The sequence below is a fragment of the Macrobrachium nipponense genome, chromosome 13 (genome assembly GCF_015104395.2).
Source record: "Macrobrachium nipponense isolate FS-2020 chromosome 13, ASM1510439v2, whole genome shotgun sequence".
NCBI classification, from domain to species: Eukaryota; Metazoa; Arthropoda; class Malacostraca; order Decapoda; family Palaemonidae; genus Macrobrachium; species Macrobrachium nipponense.
The window spans coordinates 56,670,555-56,691,809 of record NC_087206.1 but is presented as its reverse complement, the minus strand read 5'-3'; the positions used below and the strand labels follow the sequence as shown (position 1 = coordinate 56,691,809).

The following is a 21,255-nucleotide window of genomic DNA, read 5'->3' as shown; positions in this document are numbered from 1 at the left end:
ACCTCTGCCCAATCATATACTTTGTTAAGGTCTCTTTGTTAGAGCGTTCCTATCTTCATCACAAGTAATTTCTCTACTTATTCTTGTGTCATCAGCGAAACTACTCACTACCGAATCCTTAACATTACTGTCTATGTCTTCAATCATAATAACAAACAATATTGCAGCTGCAGCACCGTACCTTGTGGCACACCGGATATTACCTTGGTTTCATCCGATTTCTCATCGTTTGCAATAACTATCTGTTTTCTGTTGTGTAAAAATTCTTTTAACCATCTTCCTACTTTATCTACAATATTGTGTTTTCTAATTTTCTTTGCTAATATATATGGTCTACTTTGTCAAAAGCTTTTGCAAAGTCTAGATAAACCACATCTGTTTCATTTCCGCTTTTCATATTTTTGAATATGTTCTCACGGTGGACTAACAGTTGGGTTTGTGTACTTTTTCCGGGTACGAAACCGTGTTGTCCTATATTAAACAAATTATTTTTTATTAAATGTTTCATAATATTTTTCTTCATTACCCTTTCATACACTTTCATAATATGTGATGTTAGACTCACAGGCCTATAATTACTTGCCTCTAGTCCGTTGATCCACTTTTGAAAGTAGGGGTGATATATGCTAATTTGTGCTCATCATAAATCTTGCCTGTATCTACACTTTGTCTTAATAATATTGCAAGTGGCTTTGCGATAGAATGAACTACTTTCTTTAACAAAATAGCAGGGACTCCATCCGGCCCTGCAGCAGCTCCATTTTTAATTTCATTAATTGCCTGCACAATATCAGCTTCATTAATTTCTATGTCAGCTAAATATTCACTATTTTTCTTCCCTTACTTCTATATCATTATCTTCATTATCTATTCTAGGGGTGAATTCTCTCTTATATCGTTCTGCCAGTATGTTGCAAATTTCCTTTTTTTCATTCGTTAATCTCCCTTCAATTCTCAGAGGGCCTATTTCTATTCTTCTTTTATTCATCTTCTTCGCATATGAGTATAATAGTTTGGGGTTTTGCTTGATATTTAATAGGGTTTTTTCTTCCAAGTCCCGTTTTTCATTTTCTTTTGATTGTATAATCTTTTGTTCTGCATTTTCTATCTTACTTTTTAGTTCTATAACTTTCCATGCATTTTTTTTTCTTTTGCAAGACCTTTTTTCCACTTTCTGATTTTCTGGAACAAGATCCTTCTGTCTCTTGGTATGCATGAATGATGTTTACTTTTCTTCTTCGGTATATATTTTTCCACTATTTTCTCCAATATTTTAATATAATATCTCCGTATTTACCCTTATGTCATCACTTACGAAAATGTTATCCCAATCTTTGTTTAATTCTTCATAATTAATTTCTGACCATTTTATATTTTTACTGAGAAGTTGTATTTCCCATATCCTTCCCACTTTTTTCATTTCTTGCTTATCTCTATTTTCACTTGCTTTGGAATGAACTGTTAATTCTATGACATTATGGTCTGTAATACTCGCATTATAAACTATTATTTCTTTAACATAATTCATCTCGTTCACAAATACTAGTCTAAAGTATTTTTCCTTTCTTGTTGGCAGGTGATTTATTTGTTGAATGTTGTATTCTAGTAGCATATCTAATAGCTTTTCAAATTGCCTCTTATCTTCTGCACTACTATTACTCTCTTTTTTATATGTATAAGTACAACCACAATCTCCTATTCGTTCTTTCCTTCTACGAAAGGAAAGTTGAAGTCACCAGATAGGGAGAATAGTCCAGTCCTTGTGATTTCTACATATATCATCCAATTTTTCAATTATTAAGTCAAACTCTTTAGTATTAGGAGGTCTATATATTACTATGTTCATCAATTTTTCTGATTCAAATTCTACGCTATTAGTTCACATTCTGAGTTACTATATTTCTCATATATTTTTCCTTGTTTTTTGTCTTTCCCATATATTGCGGTTCCCCTTGATTCCTATTTTTTGTTTTTTCTATCTGATCTATAAGTTTGGAACCCTTTTATTTGATCATCATTCCCAGTCTCTTGGGAATACCAGGTTTCACTTATATTCATTATATCTATTTTCTTTTGCATTTTGGGTTAGTCTTCTAAGTACTCTATTTTTCTTTTTGAGTTACTCGTAACTAAACCCTGCGCATTCATCACTATGATGGTTTGCGTGTTTTCTCCTTCATTTAATACTGGTAGTAATAAGGATTTTCCCATGTCTCTTTTCCTGTTCTGGTATGTTGTTCTTTTTTCATTCCAGAAATTCTGACATTAAAAAATCCAACTTTTCCATAATATTTGATCTTCCTTTCATCATAATTATTCATTTTGTGTCTGAATCTGCAATTTTCTTTCTCCGTTTCTAGCAATATCCTCTTGCATAATAAATACAGTTATTATCTCTTGAGTAGAATTTCGGAGCTGATGCTTTGAAATTTTTTGCTGACACCTCTGCATATCTCATTGGTGGTTTGCTTTTCTCTTTTACCTGGTATTCTTGATTTCTCTCTTTATTTGTTTCTTTCTTATTTTGGATTTTATTACTTGGTTGGTTATTTATTTGATTATGATTCATGGCTACAGGGTGCATATATTTGCATTTTTTGTCGAACTTACATCCTTTTCCTTCTTTTAGGGTTTTTACATATTTTTGGATGCAGATCTCTGCAATCATCCCCATATCCATCTAAGTATGCACATTTACCATATATTTCATAGTTTTGACATATCTTAGGATGTTTGTAGTAACATCTTTCTCCAAATCTGCAATTCCCTCTTTTCAAAAGGTTGCAGATTTTGTCTTTCTTGTCTATTTTTTCCTCTTTCCCGTCATTGTGTAGATCTGGGTAGAGCCTCTTCGGGATTTTGCTTTTCTGTTGTCATATCGTAATTTAATTTCTTCGTAGGTATGCTGCTTTATTGCCTCATATGTAGTATCAATGAGTATCTCTGCATCCATACTTTTTATCTTGTTCTTTGTTTTCCTTATTTTTTCTGTCATTTCATTTTTGTTTACTTCTCTTCCGTTTTCCTCTTCTTCTTTTTCTTCTTCTTCTTCCTCTTCCTCTTCTTCTTCATCCTCAACTATTTGTACATTCAATCTTGATTTAATAACATTGTCTATCCATGATAGACATGTTGAACAAAAAAATTCTTGTATCTTTTCTCAAATCTTGTATTACCTCAGCACACTGTGGATGGGTCGGAATGTTGCATGCAGCACATTTTCTGATTAGGTTTTGTGGATTGACTATGCTATACCAAACCTTACACAGTTTGCATGCTTTTGGCATTCTTTTCCTAATGCATCAATTAGGATATTCACAAGATTCACCTTATTCATTTTCTTTGTCGAATATGTTGGTTTATGTATATTTTCTTTATGAGTCTCTTGACCACTTGGATTTTATTTGGAACTTCTTCAATTATTTTCAAGATGTTTTCATTAGATTTGTTCCTGTTTGAAGGATTATATCCTTCTAATATATCTATGAATGCTTTTGTATCTTTTTGGTTAGGACTGTTGCTGATTTCATAGATGAGAAAATGCCAGTTCCCTTCCTGCTACCTCATCGTATTGCGAATCTGCTAAACATGCCAAATTACGCCACCTCTTCCCGCAGTTGGAACCCTTACTGCCATCTTGTTCTGATTTATAGTATTACACTTGATAAAACTAACTTAGAAGACGCTTTATCCTACTATTTTCACACTAATCTTATCACCGATAGTTCACGAACACTTCTAGATATTTCTCAAATTCTAGTCGTATGTTAAACTTGTGATATCTGTTGATTAATCTGACTTCACGCGGGTACGTCTCACCAAGCAAGATGGCTACTACGAGAGAGAGAGAGAGAGAGAGAGAGAGAGAGAGAGAGAGAGAGAGAGAGAGAGAGAATTCACATTTTAAATTTCACATATACTAGGTATTTTCACTGATGAAGCGAGAGCTAGGTGAAGGACATACAATAGTACAGGTAATAGGTTTAGTCAAGGAAAGAGAGAGAGAGAGAGAGAGAGAGAGAAGAGATAGAGAGAGAGGAGAGAGAGAGAGAGAGAGAGAGAGAGAGAGTCTGTGTGTGAGATCAAGTATTTGCCATGATGCGCCTATCTCGGATACTTAAAAGTAACATACAATGAAAAATCAGCACGTTGTGTAGAACCTAGAAAATGATAGATGGACTACGAGGTTGATTAAGCATTTAAGGTATGTGAAATAAGTTGTGAAAGTGATTAAAAGTTTCTTTGATGGAAGCAAAGCAAATTTCTTATTATAAGTAGATGAAGAAGTGACTAGTTAGATACAGAGATGAAACTAATCATCCTGTAGCAAACCAGTTTTTACTGAAAATTTACTGGATAAGACCCCGACAGCATTAACCCTTAATTGTAATTGTTCATGGCTAATTTCAATTAACTTTACACATTCAATGGATCTGAAAGTCAAAGGAGATCATCCACACATGTACATTAGTAGCACAAACCAAAATGATATATCAACATGACAAAAGATCTGAAACTTGATTTGGTAAGTCAACTTAATATCTGTTAGTTTTCTATGTATATATTCTAAATTCAAAGAGTATGTCATGTGCAACACTACTGAAAGATTTAAACTACATTTTACATAACTTTGTAATACCAAAACAGAAGGAAAAGAAGACATGTACATAAATTATAAGAATATATTCTTTTACGAGAACTTACCTTTAAATTCTCGCTGATTACCCATATCCAATTGCTGGGAAGATGCAATGTTTTTAATAAGCTCTTGGATTACAACTCGGTCATGAATACCGACATCACTGGGATTTACTTCAATATGGTAGTTACTTGCAATGGTAACTATTTCTAACTTTTTTTTTGACAGAGTCTGTTGAAGTAAAAGTTATTTGTCAGTTAACAATAATGTGTATAAAATTTTTAAAAATGTACGCATTATCTAAAACTAGCAAAAACTACGTTCAATGTGTTATCAATATACGTAATAGTAATAGTTTAACGAGATACTGAGTCATGGATACTCTGACTGGGCTTGCCCAAGTATGTATTTCTTCTTAAATGGAACATTGAAATGAAGGAAATGAAGTTCATCAGTTAAGTGGATAGTATAAAAATTGGCAAGAGAGCCTAATGTGTGTATGCAATCAAAATCTACGATGAAAGAAAAAGGAAGATAAAGTGGGATATAACCAATATGTGTGATAGACTGCCTCATGAAAAATGAAAGAACTTAAAAAACCTGGAAAGACTTTCAAACCTTGTAAATGATATTAAAAAAAGAAAGTCAGCAAACAAATTACCAAAAACTGAAAGCAACATGGTAAGCCAAGCCACTTCCCCAAAATAAGCAAAGACCAGGAAAAATTCCAAGCATAAAGATTCCATGCAAACATGGACTACAGTCTTTAAACATGTTCTTGTCATGCTTAAGAGCACTAAGAATGACTAGGAACTCATACCTCTGAAAAATGAAGACTGCTGAGCACAAAACAAGCATAGATAAGGACTTTGAGGAGGAGTCCAACACAATCAGGTAAAAGACTGAAAAGGCAAACCTATACTTTACAATAGAGACTGAAAGGGATTTTGATAGTTTAAGATAAAATGGGGGATATCTGTTATCTGCTGGAACAAATTCTGAATAGGCTAGCCTAGTCTGATCTCGATTCTCTGTCGTTAGGAGCTCCATTCCTCTTCCTGCGTGGGGACCTTGTCCCTTCGTATTGTCCTTTTGCTCCCCAGTCGCTTGCCCCCGATTCCTTCGGTACGGCATACTGTCTGGCCGCGTGAGGACTAGGCTAACACACCCAAATCGTCAGATTTGCGATTAGCCTAGGCCTTCAGGACATCCCTTTCTCTCCTACATGTTGTTATTTCATCTTTCCACCCCCGTGCTAGGCTAGTTAGCTATCTTATTATTGATATTTATTTTTATTTTATTCGTGTGCTTTGGCTGCGGCTTGGCTGGCCCATAGGCCTTCCCTCACCGACTGGTCTTTTCTCACCGCGTGTCTGTTCACCCGGCTGAGAAAGGTTCCAGTTGATCGCGTACGAGCCACCCTGTTACCAAAAACCTCCCACCTCCCTCCCCCGCTTTCCCCCCCCCCCCCCCTTCCTTCCCTCTCACCCACCTCAGTGCGGTGACGACTTGCTCGCTACCCAGCTAGCCTATCCGAGTCTACTCAAGGAACGGGGGAGATCCCTGTGGAGGAGGAGGAGGAGGGGGGGGGGGGGGGGGAGAGAAGGGACACACTCGGTGATCAGGCATATCGTACCTAGCCGCCAGTCTACAGGGTCCAAGGACTCGTCCCCCCCCCCCTCCCTCCACCGCTAGGCTAGCCTAGACAGGGGAGGCCGGGACTTCGTCCCTCTCACCCTTCGTATGACTACACCCCTCCACCACCCCCTCACGTCTGTCACCCTCCCAAACGCTCCGGCTATCTCAGACCCCGGCTGACACTGGCCCTGACCCTGAGCTTGGGATTTTCAGACTTAAGGCTCCGGCCTTATCGTGGAGCTCTGTTTCATTCATTTCTATTTTATTGTATAGAGATATATGATATCTCTTGCCATAGCACACACACACACACTCATATACACATATACTTATGCATGTATATTGATTTACTGTCTTTACGTTGGAGTTCCCACTCCATCAGGTTTTTGTCACCCAGTCTCAGTACTCTTTCCCCTGTTCACTTGTATGTTACTCCGGCACCGAGTATGCCTCATTCATAATTTTATGAAATTTCTACTCCGGCCCCAACCAGAGTTTCTGAATGCATGCTCTCACATTCCACTTGTTTCAATAACTTGAAGGCTAAGGCTGTTAAAAGCACTGAAAATAAAAAAAATTGCTGCAAATCATTGTTTCAAAAAACACACTAACTTGCATCGCATGTCCATTAGTGTTGAGTCAGTGAGTACTGACAAAGAAGCAACCCAAATTATTTCCCAAAATACCCTAGGATATAATTGGTATAGTAACAAAAAATTAAGGCAAAATGCATGAACTCTCTGAAAAAATTCCCTACTATCAGATTTTTGCAGGAATGTATCACCAAAAAAAGTTAAGTGTCTCAGGGTTGGGCAACATATTTTTCCAGCCTCCTTTACCACCACACATTAATGGCCAAAATAGAAGCATTTTTTGCCATAAAAATGGTTAAAAGGAGAAAACTTGGACACCGCTAATCATCATATAAAAGTAAGGCATAGAGCAACAAAAGTTGGAATCATAAAACACATTCAATGCAGTTCCCCATATCAAAACATTCTAATAATTTGGCTGCTATGGCCATTCAAAATTTGATTGATGTCAGATTTAATAATAAAGTATATCTTTCTCTCTGTATCTGAAAACAGTCAATCATAGGAAAGAAATTCATACAAGAATAAAAATGCAGAATATAAAAAAATGACAAATTTTCTAAGACAATTTGTATATTTCATAGCTACAAACCTGAGGTCTTAACAATAGGATAATTTTTTGCGCCTAGCTGGATCCGGTTAAAAAGAAGATGAAAGCAAGGAATCTTGTGATATCTGGCAACACATGCATAGCTCGGGTGAGGATTGGTCAAGGACGATGCCACTGCGCCAGTTTTTTCCCAACTCAGGATGACTTAACAAAAAGAGGGGCGGTTAGAGGCAGGCAGTGTAACATTAAGACCTCAGGTTTGTAGCTATGAAAAATTTGTCATTCGTTCATACGCGAACAAACCTTCGGTCTTAACAATAGGATAGACTCACACTTGGAGGGAGGTATAAGACATCCTAGACTGGCTGAGGGCCTACCCACCAGTCCAGCTCTCAAAAGGTATGGTTTTTTTGGAGAGGGACTGAAGCCCGTTGAGAAGCTAGATAAATTGATATCTAACCACTCAGACCCTGAGTGATGTACAATGATATATGGGATAACCATTGTATAGGGAACCAAAGAGAAACTTTGACTGTCCAATAACAGACCAAGACACCAAGGTTTGTAGTACTCCCTACCCCTCCTTGCCAAGGAGTGGAGCATATGCTACCAAATATTGGGTAAGATATTTGTATACTGCTAGACCACACTATCAATATGACTACCTTACTCACCTGTATCAGACCAGCAAATGACGTGTCTATTCCTTAAACCGCCCGAAGGAAGAAGGAAAGGTACAAGAGAAAGAAGACCAGGCAACTCACTCATTCTCTCATCCACACAATCATCTAAGGTAAGATACAAAGGTGCCCTGTTAAGAGTAACCATGAGTTCACAACCTGTTGGGCCCAGGGATTTAAATGCTCCACAGATCTGCAGATCTGTGGGCAACATCCTCAAGATAGAAGGCGGTGAATGTGGACTGGCATAACCAAGTACTACCAGCGCTCAGCACTATGTACAGCCAAGTTCTTTTTGAAGGCTAGAGAGGGACCAATATCTCTGAAGTCATGCGCTCTAGCCTGCACAGACGTGGTGGTAGAATCATCAAGAGTCAAGTATGCCTGTCTGATGGCTTCCTGTATCCAAAAAGAGATAGTATTCTTAGACACCTCATTCTTTGTACAGCCTGTGCTAACAAAAAGTCTGCGGCAGCCTGGTCTAAGGTGCCGAGTCCTTTTAAGATAGCAACGCAGGGCCTGGACAGGGCACAACAAAAGCTATTGAGCATCACCAGGCCTCCCTGTTTTCACATAGGCTACCACCGTGGTGATGTCCGCATGAGAACGAAAGAATGACCCTCTATCTTCCCCTGAAACTCCTTCAGAGCCAGGAAAACCGCCTTCAACCCCAAGACGTTGATATGCTGCTGCTTGTCCTCCAAACTCCAAACGCCTGAAGCGATGAGGCCGCCTAAATGAGCGCCCCAACCTGCAAGGGAGGCGTCCGAGAACAGAAGGAAGTCTGGTGGAGGAGAACGCAGAGGGACACCCTTCAACAGATTCTGGTCGTCCAACCACCAACGAAGGTCTTCTCTCACTTCCAGAGACAGAGGAACCATTAACAGGAGAGTCCCCAGTCGGAGACCAGAATTCTCCCAGTCTCCATTGCAGGACCAGCTTCTCCAGGGAAAACAACACTCCCAGAAGAAACTGCCACTGATGAGCTGACTGATGTGACTGACAGGAAGTTCTGCGCCACCGCCCGCAACTTCAATCTCTGATCCGACGGGAAAACTTTTGCCACTGTCATATCGATGACCATGCCCAGGTAGAGAATCCTTTGAGTGGGTACGAGGTTCAACTTTTCCTGGTTGACTAATATGCCCAGTTCCAGACAGAACTGAAGTAAACGATCCCTGTCCTGCAGCAGCTTCTCCCTGGAAACTGCCAAGACTAACCAATCATCGACGTACCTCAGCAAACGGATCCCCTGAGCATGGGCCCAACTTAACACGCCTGAGATTTGAGGCAGAGGACGAAGCATCCCCTGCAGATCACACACGGGAAGGAGCACTAACACTGCCCAAAACAAAAGCACTCTCGGGAACACGTACGCGTTGTTCCTCACTCGAAGGCGAAGGAAGGGCAAAGTCCTTAGCCTTCCAACGCTTGATACACCGACGGGACATAGAGGGGGAAGAGGGAGAGGAAGACAGCACTGGTTTCTTATGCTCACTCTTCTCAGGAGGCAGGGACAAAGCAACACATTTCCTACCAGTCCTCCCAAACGATAAGGCAGCCAACTTCACATCCAATACAGAGTCCAACTTCTGAAGCACTGCCTGGCATATGACCTCAGACTGATGTGCCAGAGAAGGCTCAGACGACAAGGAAGGGAGATGTAGCGAACTGGGCGGCAGTGATGACGTCACGGCTGAGAAAGGCAGATCAGAGGAGACAACTGGGAGAGACGTCACAAGTGGTGGTGACGTCATGCTTCCCCTCGGTGTGAGGGGGGAATCAGACGCCACTGGCAGAAGAATGCACAAAGACGGACCCCGTGACGTCATCAACGGGGCTGACGCCACAGCGTCACTCCGACTCGAAGCGGCAGCAGACAGATGGCCAACTTCTGCTACCCACGAAGACGAGGCCGGGAGGAGGGGGAATGGCCTGGCCAGACCAGGGAGGTGGGGGTGAGAGCCTCCACAAAATGTGCTAGTAACCCCTCCAAGGACGGGGGACCCCCTAGCCCGAGCGTCTTCCAAGTCGCCGCCATTTTGGACGCCTCCGACTCTGGAAGAGAAGAGATTGATGAAAAAGCCTCACCCTTCTCGGGAATCAAATAAACTCCCGAGGAAGAAGGGGCTACATTACAAACATTAGCCTGGTGGCCTGCTGATACTTCCATCAACAAATCAATGGAAGAAAAGGAAGGAGACGCAGGGAAAACGCTACTATGGGGGTTGACTACTGCAGGAGACGAAACATTGGGAAGAGGCGAAAAACCTTCCCAAGTAGGAGGAGTTGAAACCCTCCGATGTTCTCTCTTGCCATGAAACGACCTCCACTGCTCCTTAGGCCATGCCCAGCATTCCGTGTACGGATTCATAATAGTACAAAAATTAGAACAACACCTACTGCGCGTTATGCAAGGGTCGGTCACTGCCGAAGCCAGAAAACGAGAACACGCAAAACCTGGAACTCCGGGGCATATACACTTGATGTCGAGAAGGAGCAGAAGCAGCCATAATATCAGCCAAGCACACACACACACTAAACACAAGCAAAACGGGCATTGAACCAGGAAAAGGCCAAGAGAGGTTAACACGACTCTCGCCATGGCGGTCAAAAGAAAGACTGGCATAGCGTCGTCATCCTTGACCAATCCTCACCCGAGCTATGCATGTGTTGCCAGAAATCACAAGATTCCTTGCTTTCGTCTACTTTTTAACCGGATCCAACTAGGCACAAGAAATTATCCTATTGTTAAGACCGAAGGTTTGTTCGCATACGAACAAACATCATGCGATGTCATTTTTAACTTTATAACTCAAATTATATATGAAATACTACGACTGAAATTTCTTGTGTTCTAATTTCATCCCCAAAAATAAAGGAAAATGTTGCGTTCTTCATGTAACTACAAAACAGACATTCATAGAAAAGTTCATAGAAGAAAAGAGATGCAGAATATCAAAATACGTACATCATGTGATGTGACTTTAAAGCTTAAACCTCAAATTATATACGAGATATTGCAATTAATCTTATTGTATTCATCACACTTCAAATTTTATGCCTCAAATTATACAGGAGGTACTAATGCAATTAAACTTGTATTCATCATAAAACAAACGAGGAAAATGTACTGTTCTTTATGTAACTACAAAATATTCATTCATAAGAAAGATCTTCATAGAAGAAACAAAATATGGAATATCAAAATATATCATGTGATGTGACTATTAACTTCATACCTCAAATTATATGGGAGATATTGAAATTAGACTTGTATTCATCGCAAAAGAGAAAAAGGAAATGTGTATAGGAGATATGGCATTGAAATTTTATCTCAATTACTTCATAAAATATGAAAAATATAGCCTTTTTTATGTAACTCACACATGGACATTTATCTAAAATTTACATAGATTTGAAAGTTTCAGAATATCAAAATATATTATTTACTTGAAATGAGATATCTTCATCTTCCTCTGACAAGTATCATTTATCATTGCTGCTTCTCCATTTCAATATTGGTCACTGCAGACCCCACACAAGCTGTAACACAAAAGAGCCCCTCTCTTCTACAGCTGCATCTCAATTGTTTAGCACTGGTTCTCAATTTCCCTGCAACTTCAACAATTCGATTTCAGCAGTTCATCAACAGCTATATTACCAATTAGCATCTTATGACCTCGATCAAGTTCCCATCCTCTTCCAATTGGGTTTAAAATTTCTTTCCAGATTATTCATTTGCAATTAATTAGAGGATGCTGGATACTGGGATCTTCTGTTGGTGGTAGAATTTCTGGATTGATCTTATCTCTATGTGCTTGTTGGAAAAATCTGGACTTACGTAACTCTTCTAAGGTAGTATTTAATCTGGACAGACGTTCCTTTTCTAAGGTATTTATAATACCATAGGTAATTTTCATTGTCCCATTCCCTACTACTATAATACTCTCACATGAAATTTCTTTTTTAAAGCATGGTTCAACTATTTCACTAGGGAATGAACTATGATAAGACTTCTTTTTCATTTATTAGCTGGTAAAAAAGGACCATATAACATGGAATCAATACGAATATGTTAAAGAAAGGAGTTTCTATTCATGTATTTTTGGTCTGGATGTGATACAGTGTCCAAAATTCACAACCATACAAAATAAGGAGGCTATCATAGGCCATTCCAGTGAAATAGTTGAGCCATTCTTTATCCCTTTCAAGACCAGGACATTTCTACAATGTCATGGAAGGTACAGTGACACTTCTTGTGAAGTATATACGTCGTCATAACTCCAAAGTGCAATAGGAAGCTCGTAGTGTTGGGTTATGTCTCCTATTGGTTTTTGCAGGCGTGGGTAGGCTGTATTAACACACACTAAGCTGCTCCTACTTTTTTTTCAGCCAATTGTGAACATTCTTGGATATGACATCACAGCCTCCTCATAAGTTGATGCACAGTCATGGTTGCGTTCACACATTTATTCATGATTTTTTAATTTTCTCTGATGATTTTCTTCATTTTGCTTACATTTTTACTGCAAAACCATAAGTGAGAACAGTGATATCTCTTCTGAGGAATATGTTCTTTCTGAGGAAGAGTATGATAGTGGTGACGAGCTCTCAAGTGATGAAGTAAGTAAAATAAGTGATAATGACATGGAAGAATGGGAGGTAGAAGAGGGGTTTACATATGTTACCAACATAACAGATGATCATCGTCCAACAATGTTGCCAGACTTTTATAACGTTTTTTCAGGGGTAAATCGAGTGCTTGGGGATGCACTTTTCCTTATGCCTGGGGATACACTTTTCCTTACGTCTGGGGATGCACTTTTCCTTACGCCTTGGGATGCATATAATAATTTTTTATGAAAACATGAAGAAAACTCTTTGTTCATGGGTCAATGAAAGAGCTGCATTATTTTTTCAAGAAAATCGCCAGAAAAAAGGGAAAATTTACGGGTTGATATGGCGAGAAGTAAAAGTAAATGTTATATATAAATATGTATAATATATGTGTGTATGTGTGTGTACATATATATATATATATATATATATAATATATATATATATATATATATATATATATATATAATATATACATATACATATACATATACAATTATATATATATAATATATATATATATATATATATATTTTCTATATATATACATATATATATAATATCATTATTATATATATAGCCTATATACCAATAATATGTGTGTGTGTGTGTGGTGTGTGTGTGTATGACTTCACATTCATTTGTACATTTAATATATAACAAAAGCAGAATTAAATGTTAGTGTATATATATATATAATATATATGTGTGTGTGTGTGTGTGTGGTGGTGTGTGTGTGTGTGTGGTGGTGTGTGTGTGTGTGTTGTGTGTGTGTGTGTGTGTGTGTGTGACTTCACGTTCATTTACATTATTATATAAAGCAGGAATAAATGTTAGTATAAACCTATTTCTTTCAGGGTTTAAACGGACTCTAGGGTAAGTTGGGGAAATGATATTGTTAAGATACAATAAGTTTGTTCATACTTACCTGGCAGATATATATATAGCTGTATTCTCTGAAGTCCGACAGAATTTCTAAAAACTTACGACACACGTAGTGGGAGTAGGGTGGTTAGTACCCATTCCCGCCGCTGGGAGGCAGGTATCAGGAACCATTCCCATTTTCTATCAGATTTCTATCTCCACTGTCTCCTGAGGGGAGGTGGGTGGGTACTTAAAATATATATATCTGCCAGGTAAGTATGAACAAAACTTTATTGTATCTTAACAATATCATTTTGTTCATGAAACTTACCTGTCAGATATATATATAGCTGAATCCCACCTTTGGCGGTGGGAGAGACAGAAAAGGATTTTAGGAAGGAAACATAAATATATGTAGATGATTGACATCTTGGTTTCGCCTTACCCTGTTTAGCCATAGCTGGACTTCGTGATTACTGTCCACCAAGCCTGCATCTGCTTCACTAGAGTTTACAACAAGGTAGAGACCTGTGTATTGGTGCGCTCTAGATGATCTGCCAACGGGACGAGACCACAATGTGACTAGACCATGACCATACTCAAGAGGACAACGAGGCAAACCACCCCCTAAGTTAGCCTAACCAAATACTCCCATTATCCAAAGGCTAAAAGAAAAGGAAGAAACCGCATTCGGGCGGCTGACCCCTACAACCATAAACATTACAAACATTAAAAACTCACCTACCCTTTTCTATGGGAAAGGATAAGTGCTACCGCCTGCCCCCAAGATAGTGTCTGCGGCGACGTATGGTCCAAGAGAGTAACCAGTTCTCATATGTCGTTCTGACCTCCTGTAAATAGTGCGAGGCGAACACCGAGTTACTTCTCCAAAAAGTGGCACTTAAAAATATCTTTGAGAGCCATGATTTTTTTCTGAAAGGCTATAGAAAGTCGAATAGCCCTTACTTCGTGAGCGTTAACTTTTAAAAGCTTAAAGTCACTGTCTTGACAATTAGAGTGCGCCTCCTTAATGGTGTTCCTCAAAAAGAATGCCAGTGCATTCTTGGACATGGGCATATTAGTCTCTTGACCGAACACCATAAGTTTCTCCGCAGAACCTCTACACTCCTTTGTCCTACGAAGATATTCTTTAAGAGCCCTAACAGGACACAGGACTCTTTCTGGCTCTTGACCATGATTTCTGCATACCCTTGATTTCGAACGTCTTAGGCCAAGGGTTGGAAGGGTTCTCATTCTTAGCCGGAATGACATACCCAAAGAGCAGACTGCATTATGCCCTTTGAAGCCGACGTGTTTACTAATCGCCTGTATCTCGCTAACCCTCTTCGCCGTCGCCAGAGGCAGTTTAGGAATACAGTCTTCTTCGTCAAATCTCGCAAAGAGGCAGAGTAAAGAGGTTCAAAGCGGCTTGACATTAAAAACTTGAGAAACCACGTCCAGATTCCACGAAGGCAACTTAGCTATCGGTACCTTGGTGGTCTCAAAAGATTTTAGTAGATCATGTAGGTCCTTGTTATTAGCAAGGTCAAGACCTCTATGTCGAAAAACTACAGATAAGACACTTCTGTAGCCTTTAATGTTGACACTGCGAGTTTCAAATCATCGGTCTGAGATAAAGAAGGAAGTCGGCGATCTGGCTCACAGAGGTCGTGGTAGAGGAAACTCCTTTCTTCCTACACCAGCTCCTAAAAGCTGCCCACTTCGACTGGTAAACCGCGATTGACGAAGGTCTTCTCGCGTGGCGATAGCTTTAGCCACAGGTTTCGAAAAACCTCTCGCTCTGGCCAACTTCTGGATAGTCTGAACGCAGTCAGACTCAGAGCGTAGAGGTTTTTGGGTACCTCTCGAGTGGGGCTGTTTGAGTAGATCTCTCCTTAACGGAAGAGATCTCGGAAAATCCACCAGGTAGGACATCACCTCTGTGAACCAGATCGCTGCAGGCCAAAAGGGGGCGATTAACGTCAACCTCGTCCCCTCCGAAGCTGTGAACTTTCTCATCACTTGTTTCCCCCAGAATCTTGAAGGGGGAAAATGCGTAGAGGTCTAGGCCACCCGTCCAATCCCATAACAGGGGGGCAGTCCCAACTGCTACTGCCCCCGGATCGAGAACTGGGGAGCAGTAGAGAGGAAGTCTCGCCGTCCTTGCGGTTGCAAAACGTCCACCAAGGGGCGTCCCCAAAGACTCCACAGCTCCTGGCATACGTCCTGATTGAGGGTCCACTCTGTCGGCAGCAACTGTCCTTGTCGACTGAGGAGATCCGCACGGACGTTCTCGACTCCGGCAATGAACCTTGTCAAGATCGTGATCTCTCTCGCCTTCGCCCAAAGCAGAATTTCCTTCGCTAGAGCGAACAGGGAGCGAGAGTGAGTTCCTCCTTGTTTCTTCAAGTATGCCAGGGCTGTGGTATTGTCCGAATTGACTTGAACTACTCGACGGGAGACTTTGTCCTGAAAGAACTGGAGCACTAACTGAACCGCTGCCAGCTCCTTGAAGTTGATATGCCAGGCTACCTGTTCCCCTCTCCAGGTGCCTGACACTTCCTCCCCCCCTAGTGTTGCTCCCCACCCCGTGGATGACGCGTCGGAGAACAACACTAGGTCGGGGTTTCCGAAGCTTGAGGGATATGCCCTCTGAGAGCCGTTTAAACCGGATCGAGCCACCATCTTAGATGGCTCTTCATCTCTTCTGAGATGGTTAAGATCATATCGAAGTGTCCTTACTCTGTCCAATTGTCCGACAGGAAGAATGAAGAGGTCGGAGGTGTAGCCTCCCCAGGAAACAAATTCTCCAGCGAGGAAAATGGTCCCCAGCAGACTCATCCATTCCCTCACCGAGGCATGAATCCTTCCCCCTAGAAGGCTGACACTATCTCTATGCCTTGTTTGCTGACGTTCCTGGACGGAAAAGCCGAAAAGGCCACTGAATCCATCTGAATCCCCAGATACACGATGGACTGTGTTGGGGTCAGATGTGACTTTTCGAAGTTCACCAGAAGTCCCAGGACGCAGCTAAAGACAGAGTCGTTTTCAGGTCCTCCAGGCACCGGGTCTGCGAAGAAGCTCGTATGAGCCAGTCGTCCAGGTAGAGCGAGAATCCTGATGTTGGAAAGATGGAGCCACCTCGCCCACATTCTTCATTAAGATGGTGAACACAAAATGGGGCCGTACTCAGACCGAAACAAAGAGCCCTGAACTGAAACACCTTTCCTTTCAGGACGAACCGGAGGTACTTCATAGACTGGGGGTGTATCGGACGTGAAAGTATGCGTCCTGAAGATCGAGTGATACCATCCAATCCCCCGGTCTTAAGGCCCCCAGAACTGACTGGGTGTCTCCATCTTGAACTTTTGCTTTTCTATAAAGAGGTTCAGACGACTTACGTCCAAGACTGCCGCCACCCTCCCGAGTATTTCGGAACAAGAAACAATCTGTTGTAAAATCCTGGCGTAGCCAGGTCTAAGACCTGTTCCACTGCTCGTTTCTCGAGCATCTGCTCGAGCAGATCGAAAAGAATCCTTTGTTTTTCTTGAGGATACGACGGGGACAAGTCCCTGGGAGTGGAAGTCAGAGGGGGAGGCTTTACGAATGGAATCTTGTACCCCTTCTCTATGATATTGAGAGACCAGGTGTCTGCCTCCTCTTTCTCTCCAGGCTCCTCCAAACAACTGAAGCCTGGCTCCTACGGTGACTGAGGCACGCATTCTCACTTCTTGCCCCTGGACTTAGCCGGGGCTCTACCTCTAGGAAGACCCCTTCCTCGGGGTAAAGATCTAGCTGAAGATCCTCCACGAAAGGGCTTCTGCTTCTTAAAAGACTGGACTCCTGAAGACGTGGAAGGGACAGCAGGACGTCTCGACGACTGTGTCAAAAGGTCTTGAGTGGCTTTCTCCTGAAGACTTACTGCCAGATCCTTCACCAAAGCCTGGGGGAAGAGATGACTCGAGAACGGCGCATACAAAAGTTCTGTCTTCTGTGCGGGAGAGACAGACTTAGCCGCAAAATTGCAATACAGCGATCTCTTCTTCAACACGCCTGCTGAAAAATGAGATGCTAACTCCTCTGAGCCATTCCTGACGGCCTTGTCCAGCATGACAATACACTGGACAGCTCCCCCAAGCTGATACGAATCTGGCTTACGAGACTGGTTGTCTAACCATCCGAGACACCAGTCTAAGAAGTTAAAGACTTCTAAGGACCTAAACAGACCCTTCAACAGATGATATCCATTTTTCTGAAGTAGTCCACGACACCTTCGCTGAGGCTAACAGAGCTCTTCTTGAGGCATCTACAACGCTGGCGAAATCTCCCTGTGCTGACGTCGGAACCTTCAAACCTAACTCCTCACCGGTTTCATACCACATCCCTGCCTTACCGCTAAGTCTAGACGGAGGCAGGGCGAAAGTGGTGCTTCCTTTAGCTTTCCTAGTCTCCATCCAGGTGTTAACTTTCCGGAAAGCCCTCTTGGTAGACAAAGACGTCTTCATCTTTACAAACCCTGGTGTCTTCTTAGCTTTCGACGACGAAAACTGCGATGGAGGAGAAGGAGGAGCAGAAGGAAGGAAGGTATCTCCAAAAGAATCACGAGCAGCCGAGCCAAAACTTGATAGTCTGAAGAAGACGACGTCGAGGGTTGTTCTTCGTCAACCTCCTCCGAAGAACAGCTCAATTCCCCTTCTTCCTTACCCGAGTTAAACTCCGAAGAAAGAGGCAGAAGACCTTTCACTCCAAGTCTCCTATCAGACCGATGACGAGAAGAAGAGGGTAACGTACCCTTAACAGAATCGTTAGCCGACACAGGATCAGCAATCACAACTTGAGTAGAACGCGAAGTAGAAGGAAGACGTGTAGCGTCATCTAAAGACTCGGGAACAACGTCCGATCGAGAGCGAACTTCCGTAATCGCGTCCAAGAAGCTCTTACGACGATGTCTATTAGCGTCCATCGGAGCGTCTAACCTAGCGTCCCTCCGAGCGTCCAACGAAGCGTCCAAATCAGCGTCCAACTGAGCGTCCAACGAAGCGTCCAACGAAGCGTCCAACGAAGCGATGAGCGGAGCGTCTCTCCTAGCGTCCCTCGAAGCGTCTCTACGATCGTCCCGCGAAGAGACAGGAATTGACACTTGACGAGCGTCCCGATGAGCGTCAACACAAGCATGACGAAGCGGAGCAGGGCGTACCAAATTCCGTCCGTCAGAAACCAAAACATCTTCATCAGAAACGTCGATGTCGGAACGCCGAGCGTCCTCACGTCGAGAAGAGAGGGCAGAATGAAGAAACCTCTCTCTCTCCTGACGTTTACTTCCACCTCTAGACGAACGCTGGGGAGAACGAAGTCTAGAAGACGAAATACCAGGAAACGGGGACGAAAGACGAGCAGGCGGAGAAGACTGTCTTGATCTCTTGATCGGAAGTCTGTCGTCCTTCTTACGACCAGAAACCGTTTCCTTCTGCTTAAGTAAAGCATCCAGTTGTCGCTGCATAGCAAGGATTATCTCCGTCTGCGAAGGTTCTTTACGAGGAGAAGAGCTATGCCTGTGAGAAGGTGAGGGGCGAGGGGACGCCTTCTTCCTTCTCCCAGGAACAGCCTTGGCTCTAGAGCGACTGGGGCGCTCTAAGGCGTCATCATCAGAAGACGACCTAGCCTTCTTCTGGGGCGGAAAGGACACGCTTTCCGGAGAAGAATGCCAATCAGATGAAGCATGACGTGAAGCGTCCTGATCTTGAAACGTCCTCTTCAAAGGTCGCGAATCCGAACGAAGGAGTTCCACCCCCCCTTGCGCGGGGAGGGCGCGTCGGAAGACGAGAAACAATCCTTTAGGATACGTCTCGAGCACGCTCCTTAGCAGCCTGGGAAGCATCAACAGGTACTGCTGAAGGGACATCAGATCGTGGGGGATCCCCGTAACCCTCCTTCGGCCTTCGACATGCCCTCTTCCTGAGTCCCTGGGGAGTCCGGCAGAGGTCCCAGCCTAGAGGCGCTATAGGGCCGATCTGACGCCCCTCCACTTCCACTAGGGGACAGGGGGCTATCACTACACTTAGCACTTTGGCCTGTTTTCAAGGGCAAGAACCTTAGATTCCAGAGTTTTTCAAAGAATCTAAAATAAGCGAAAGGGCATTACCCTCCGCAGACACCACTTGAGGGCCCGAAGGCAACACTACGGGGTGGGTTAGGAGTCACGAAAATCTAAAGAAGCGTTAGAAGGGGTTAACATTAATACCCTGTCTGCTAACACCCCCGATTTACTCCTGGAGGAAGACCTCCTGATCCTGATCACGCTCTAATTTATTAACATAGGATTATACGTCTTCCATTGTGCATCATTCAAACTTTCACACTCCGTGCAGCGAAAAACAAAATCATACCTACACACTTGCCCCCACCCCTACAACCTTTACACACTGTGTGAGGATCAACCAAGGCTTTTGGTAGCCTCACCTTGCATTCGTCTTTCATACACACTCTGGCACTAGCCGAACTAGAACCTGACATATTTAAGGAAAAAACCAAGCCAATTCAAAAACATCCAAAGTCACGTATGCCAAGCTATCGATCCAATAACAAACAAAACCAAAAAGTCAAGAAGGATACTCAAGCAAAGAAAGTTTTCCAAAATCCTGAGGCGGAGGTGCTGTAAACAGATGTTTACAACACCGGCGACAGAAGAAATCTGATAGAAAATGGGAATGGTTCCTGATATACCCCCGCCGCCCAGCGGTGGGAATGGGTACTAACCACCCTACTCCCACTACGTGTGTCGTAAGTTTTTAGAAATTCTGTCGGACTTCAGAGAATACAGCTATATATATATCTGACAGGTAAGTTTCATGAACAAAATGCGGGATACAGCACCTAGCCGATTATGCGTCATGCGGTACCAAAGGGGGTTAAAAAAGAATTTGTATGCGAGAGCATTAAAGCAGCCGAAACTGGGGCAATGAAAATTACCTATGGTATTACAAATACCTTAAATTTTTCCAACAAGCACATAGGGGTAAGATCAATTCAGAAATTCCACCACCAACAGAAGATACCAGTGTCCAGCATGCTCTGAGAGTGCATATCCAATTTACAATATGGAAAGGAAACTGGATACTAATGCTTTAAGACCCAATTGGAAGAGGATAGGGAACTTGATCGAAAGTCATAAGTTAAGACCTAAGATGCTTTTTGGTAATCTAGCCCCTGATGAACTGCTGAAATCGGTATGATGCAGTTGCAGGGAAAGTGAGAACCAGTGCCAAATAATCAGATGCAGCTATAGAAGAGAGGGGCTCTTTGTGTTACAGTCCGTGGGGACTGCAGTGACCATTGTTCAAATGGAGAAGCAGCGATGAAAAATGATGACTTGTCAGAGGAAGACTAAGATATCTCATTTAGTTTTGATAATATTACTTGTAGGTTTTCTTAAACAAATTATACAAACAATATTAGAACTGTAGTACCATATCCAGATCTTTGAATGGTCACTCCCCATGTAAAGAATAAAGGTTTGTATTTGTGGAAGAACAAATATAAAATATGAAGCACTAAAATAATTATACTTACAACAAAATTTTCATGTCACACGAAGTTTTTTTCCTTTTTTCCACCTCCCGACCCATAAAGTTCACTCAGCAGTGCCATGATGCGTGTCTTCTTGCCAGCACC

General features: G+C 42.1%; 1 protein-coding gene across 1 annotated transcript in view; it reads right to left on the bottom strand.

Moving 5' to 3' along the window:
• The window catches only part of LOC135225798 (replication factor C subunit 3-like), a 133,444-nt gene that overhangs the window by 88,283 nt on the left and 23,906 nt on the right, over positions 1-21,255 (bottom strand). The window contains exon 3 of the mRNA XM_064265287.1: positions 4,705-4,870. Coding sequence (XP_064121357.1) covers positions 4,705-4,870 — 166 coding nt within the window. The remainder of the gene's footprint in view (positions 1-4,704; positions 4,871-21,255) is intronic.